The 5742-nt window shown below is 38.8% G+C and overlaps 1 protein-coding gene across 1 annotated transcript; it reads right to left on the bottom strand.

Annotated features, from left to right (window-relative positions):
* Nucleotides 1-1557: 1557 nt before the first annotated feature.
* Nucleotides 1558-3543, bottom strand: LOC108017741 (Cytochrome P450 9b2). The gene is made up of 4 exons (XM_065863130.2): nt 3284-3543; nt 2713-3217; nt 2014-2650; nt 1558-1846 (listed from the first exon to the last, which is right to left on the bottom strand). The coding sequence occupies exons 1-4, from the start codon at nt 3487-3489 to the stop codon at nt 1680-1682; spliced, it is 1515 nt and encodes a 504-aa protein (XP_065719202.2). The 5' UTR covers nt 3490-3543; the 3' UTR covers nt 1558-1679.
* Between the last annotated feature and the right edge of the window lie 2199 nt (nt 3544-5742).

The raw sequence follows: 5742 nt of genomic DNA, 5'->3' as shown, positions 1-5742 counted from the left end.
ATTACACAAAATTTTCTTCCATCCGGATAAGCATTTTACCCTTCTTGGAAGTCGTGAAGATCGGGGTCAGGATGCTCCTAATGTTTCTCCAGGTGTTAACCGTCATCACAATAAGCAAGGCTTATGCTGGTGCTTAAAAAAATGATCAAAGTCCTGAACACAGACCTTTTAAACCAGTTGGGTTTTATAGAATTTTATAAGATATTCTTGCTATTTCGCTATTTTGAATCGATTCCAAGTCACTAACTGGTGTGTAGTGCTTTTGAAAGGAGGCTTTCTGCATGACCGATGCACCCATATTTTTGACAGATGGGAAAGGGCGAGACGCAATGTCCAAGTACTTGGTGAAATTAACACCGAGTGAGTTCAGCAAATAACAAGTACATCTATTAATATAACATCATTTTCTAAGAGAGATATCGCTTGCAACAGGTTTGAGACTTTTTTTTTTAAATATCAATACATTTTAAACATATCTGCCGCTCTCTTCTAAAAATCGGATAGCAAAAAAAAAGCTTGTAGAGTGGCTTGTATTTCGCACTTTTTGATTTGTTTATGTTTTTGTTATCTAATGAGCAAAGCTCTCTGTTCACTCATGGAACAAAAAATATCAGTTCAATTATATATCAGCAACACTATCATTTTAGCTTTGTAGACCCCACTTCGTAATCGTGTTTGATAGAAATAATTGCACCAGGTAACGAGAGTATTTTCGCACAATATAAATATAGGAACAAAACAAGGAAGAACGCTATAGTCGAGTACCTCGACTATCAGATACCCGTTACTCAGCTAAATGGAGATATGCAAGCAGCAAAGCGAGATTAAAATGCGCCACCTACCGGCGGTATACAGATTTAAGCGTTATGGGCGTTAGAGTGGGCGTGGCAAATTTTTTTTGGATCAATCGATAGGTATCGACGAGACTAATACATTTCAGTTACAATTTTTTATCTAGCATGAAAATTGTGGGCGTCACAGGTTTTTGCGGTTTGTGGGCGTTAAAGTGGGCGTGGCAAACTTTTTTTTGAGTCAATCGATAGGTAATGACGAGACGAATACATTTCAGTTAAAATTTTTTATCTAGCATAAAAATTGTGGGCGTCACAGGTTTTCGCGGTTTGTGGGCGTTAAAGTGGGCGTGGCAAACTTTTTTTTAGGTCAATCGATAGGTATTGATGAGAACATTACATTTCAGTTAAAATTTTTATTCTAGCATCAAAACTGTAGGAGCCACAGTTTTGGGCGGTTTGTGGGCGTTAGAGTGGGCGTGGCCCACTCTACTGAAACAAACTTGCGCTGCGTAAGAAGCTCAGGAATCTGCACGCCAAATCTCAATAGCCTAGCTCTCATAGTTTCCGAGATCTCAGCGTTCATCCGGACAGACGGACAGACGGACAGACGGACATGGCTAGATCGACTCGGCTAGTGATCCTGATCAAGAATATATATACTTTATGGGGTCGGAAACGCTTCCTTCTGCCTGTTACATACTTTCCGACGAATCTAGTATACCCTTTTACTCTACGAGTAACGGGTATAAACATTTCACTACAATTTAAATTGGTACAAATTTTATTGTGTAATAATAACAAGTGCCTATTAAATGTTAAATATTATATAATTATGTGCATTTTATTTAATAGTAGCTGAGTAGTCTGTTCAGTATTCACATCATTCTATTTACGCGGAACCAAATGCATCCAGAAGCCGGTCCTGGGGGTGAAGTTAAAACCGCGTGCGGATCCCCAAAGATCCTTGGTGGTCCTCGGGGAAGCCTCGATCTTGTAGTTTAGCAGGAGGTTGAATAGCATGCCCTTGACCTGCATCAGAGCATATCGGTTTCCTGCAAATATTTAAACAATACAATATTATTTATGATTGGCTATAATATATTTTAAACCTGGTATATCGGTACTAGCTATACCTTAAACTTAAAATATTGCAGGTGTGCATATACACAAAAATTATAAATGCATAAACAATAAACAGATAGATAATTCGTTGGCTCACCTATGCAGTTTCGAGGTCCTACGCCGAAAGGCAAATAGGTGTAGGGCACCAATTCTCCCTTACGTTCTTCGCTAAAACGTTCCGGGTCAAACTTTCTGGGTTCTGGGAAGTATTGGTCATCCAAGTGCAGCCCAGAAATGGGGATGTTGACGCGGTCGCCCACTTTGAAGTCGAAGAGCTTGGTGCCATCTTCATCCGTGAGGGTGTAATCCTTGGAGCAAAGACGATCGGTGGCGGCGGCCAAAGACCACTTTCGGAGGGATTCGGAAATAACCATATCCATATAGGTCATCTTTTGCACAGTATCGTAAGTGAGGGAACCGCCCTTCAGAGCCTCCTGGGTCTCCTTAACCTCCTCGTACAAACGCTCCTGGACTTCGGGATTATGGAGTAGCTCATAGGTGGTGGTGCAGATTAAGTTGGAGTTGTTTTCAAAGGCAGCGAAAAAGAAAATGAAGCACTGGGCCACAATCTCATCGTCAGTCCAGTTATCCTCCGACTCCTTCTTGGCCTCCATCAGCAGCTGGATCATGTCGGGACGCGAGATATTGTGCTTCTCCCGGTACCTAATCGCATCCACCACCAGACGAACAAAGTACTCCACTTTGCCGGCTTCAAAGATTGTCAGTCTAAAGAACTAAAAAACAAATAAATAAATTATAAAAAGTTTCAATATATAAATCTTATGAATGAACTTACGTTAAAAATCTTAGGCACCATTGAGGCCAGCATGAACTTAAAGAACTGCATTCCGCGGGAAAAAACCAGTGACTGCCCGATGTCGTAGAACTCATTATTTGGGTTCTCATACGAGTTTACTTTCAGTCCAAACGCTGTAGTGGCGATAATGTCGTTGGAGAGCTTGTTGCACAGAACCTTCATGTCCACTTCAAAACCCTTTTTTCCGGGCAGAGTGGCCGAGGTGTCCAGATGCTGCAGACACTCCGCGAAACTCTCGTTCATCAGGGTGAACATATTACGCATCTTGGCCGCCGTGAAGACAGGGGTCAAGGTGTTCCTCATGTGCTTCCATCGCTGGTCTCTCATCACGCTGAGCATGTCGTTTAAAAGGCGCTCGTTGGAGGTGATGAAGAGTTGGTGGTTGGGAAAGTGGTCGAAGTCCTTCACGCAGATCTTTTTGATCAGCTCGGGATCATTCAACGTGATCATGGGGGTGCGAAGATTGAAAAAGCCCACAAGTTTGCTGAAATTCCAATTAAGTTGCTTAGCCATGTTTCAACATGAAACTGTTGTGTTGTGAACTACTCACTGTTGACGAGTGCGATCGTAGAACTCGGATAGCTGCTTCTGAAAGCAGGCTTTCTGAAAGAAAGATGCACCCATATTTCCGACGAATGGATATGGTTTTTCAAAATACAATTTCCGCTCCTCGAAGGTTTTAAAGGTGGCCGTACTCCATTTGTAGATCAGAAAACCGATGGCCAGGAGGGCCAGACCAATTTCTAGGACAGCCATTGCGAGGAAAGTAACGTTCTACCACCCGGAGAATTTATTGCGAACTGAGTTTCACAATTGCCCGAATGCGCATTTTATACCCCACGTAATCAGAAATACGTATGTAATCGATTTGTATGTAGATAAACCTCTATCTGTATTCTCAACAGGTTAGAAGCTTTATTTCTACTTTTGTTGTCATGAACTCAAGCAAAAAGCGTCTATCTACCGCTCTCTTTAAACAATCAGTGTGGTTTGCCAGAATAATATAAGTGTTGCTCATATTTGTTTACACTTTTGTTTATCTACTGAGAGAGGTTTTAGGCACACTTCTCTCTATAACATTCTTATCAAAAATGTATCTGCCAGTTCAATATAATTTCTAACAACAAATAATAACACAGTACTACAAAAAAGGCGAATTTTAAATTTGAGTAATCCATGATCGGTTCTGTTTCTTTTCTGTTCTAATTGGAACATTATCGAAACAAGATAACCTTTGGAATATCTCAAATCATTACCTATAATTAATTATTATCTCTTTCAAAACGATGAACGAATTTGTATGACGCTTTCTTAAACTATTTCCATACCTTTCTAACATTAAATTGGTTCCACACAGCTTAGTTTCTCATTCTGATTAAGGTATTGTGGTGAGAATCCAGTTATAATGCATTTAGCGTATATAACTTGGGAATTGTTTTTAATTGTAGGCGTATGACGAAATTAATTACATTAAGTTCATTAATAAAAAGAACGGTATAAAACGAACGATGACTTATTGCAATATAATAATATAGATTTCATTATACCCCATTGAAAAAGTAACGGCTTGACATTGTTGTTAAAACGCAGTCTCAATTGCTGATAATGGTGCGTATTTTAGCTATCATACCACTGATACCATTTTTGGCCTATAGCTGATGAAATAATTATATAGTTTACATCACTTTCTTCACCAAGAACGAAAGTTTGATAACACCTTGTAAACAAAATGCCAAATGAAGTGCTCACTTAAAAATTCGGACAGAACCATAGTTTCTTTAATTATGATTCGCAAACTTTAAGCGCTATGCTTATGTCATCATACTAGAACTCCAGTTTGTCATGACAGTCAGGCTGAATATGATGTAAACCCGACCCGACCAGCGGCTTCGGCTCGAAGCTTTTGTTGATCTTTGGGTTCGCTGTTTTAATATTTTAGCATATTGACCCAAGGTAAGTTGAAGCCACCAACAAAAACAAAGTAACAAGCAAACGGTTAAAACATCAAATTAGCCGAAAGCTAAGAAACATAATTAAATATTTAGACGGTTTTGTTATCGAGGTAAGTTTTGTTTTATTTTCTACTTCCCTTTTCGTCAAGTTTAGAAATTTGTGGCAGAAAATATTTAATTGATTGGTATTGATGAGGGTACAAACGAATTGAATGTAATATTCAGCAATGCGTGATGAATATATTTTTACATTAGAACAACATCGCAGCTAAAATGTTAACATTATTTTAGATATAATATTATTTATTTAAGGTATAAAGCTCTGTCCTCTTTCGTGAAACCCTACCCCTCAAAATTTAAGAGACTTTTATTAAAATAAATTATTTTTTTAAAGTCATTTATATATTTTTTCAACGAAAATTGTATCTGGAACACATGTCGCATGTCCAAAATATTTTATATTAAAAGAAGAGCCTTGATTCAGTATATAAGTATATTAGAATAAAAACATGATACATGTTTATCTACATTTTTTAGAATTTTTAAATGGAGACAAAAATTTGTCTCCAAATATAAGTTAACCGGGTTTTTTTCTAGTATCCACTGTAGCTTTTCTGTATTCATAAGGGTTTATTCACCCCTTCGACGCAGGCATGCATTCAAATTCCAGTATATATGTGCATACATTGCTTGCCCAGCAAACTCAGCTGCTTTTCCATTTTCCCTGCTGTGGCCCACATGAAAAGTCCTTTTACATTTTATGCGCAACTAAAGTGTTAGAATATATATGTCCTACACATAGTATATGTCGTATGGGAGGATGTAAGTGATTGTGGATGTGAGTGCTGCATTTTATCAAAGCTTGCCCAGCAGTTGCCGATGTCTGTCAGGCTATAAGGCCCCCTGCCACGCCCCCCGCCCCTTCTATTCCATTTGATTCTATTCTATTCCGCTTCTTTTTATGCGCAAATCATGCTGCATCATTAAATCTTGCTGCTGTCGCTGCCTTTGTAGCTATTTTGCTGTTGCTTTCTCGCTTTTTGCATTTCCTTTCGCT

The sequence above is a fragment of the Drosophila suzukii genome, chromosome 2R (assembly GCF_043229965.1).
Source record: "Drosophila suzukii chromosome 2R, CBGP_Dsuzu_IsoJpt1.0, whole genome shotgun sequence".
NCBI classification, from domain to species: Eukaryota; Metazoa; Arthropoda; class Insecta; order Diptera; family Drosophilidae; genus Drosophila; species Drosophila suzukii.
Note: the sequence above shows the minus strand (reverse complement) of the source record. Positions and strands in the feature narration are given on the sequence as shown.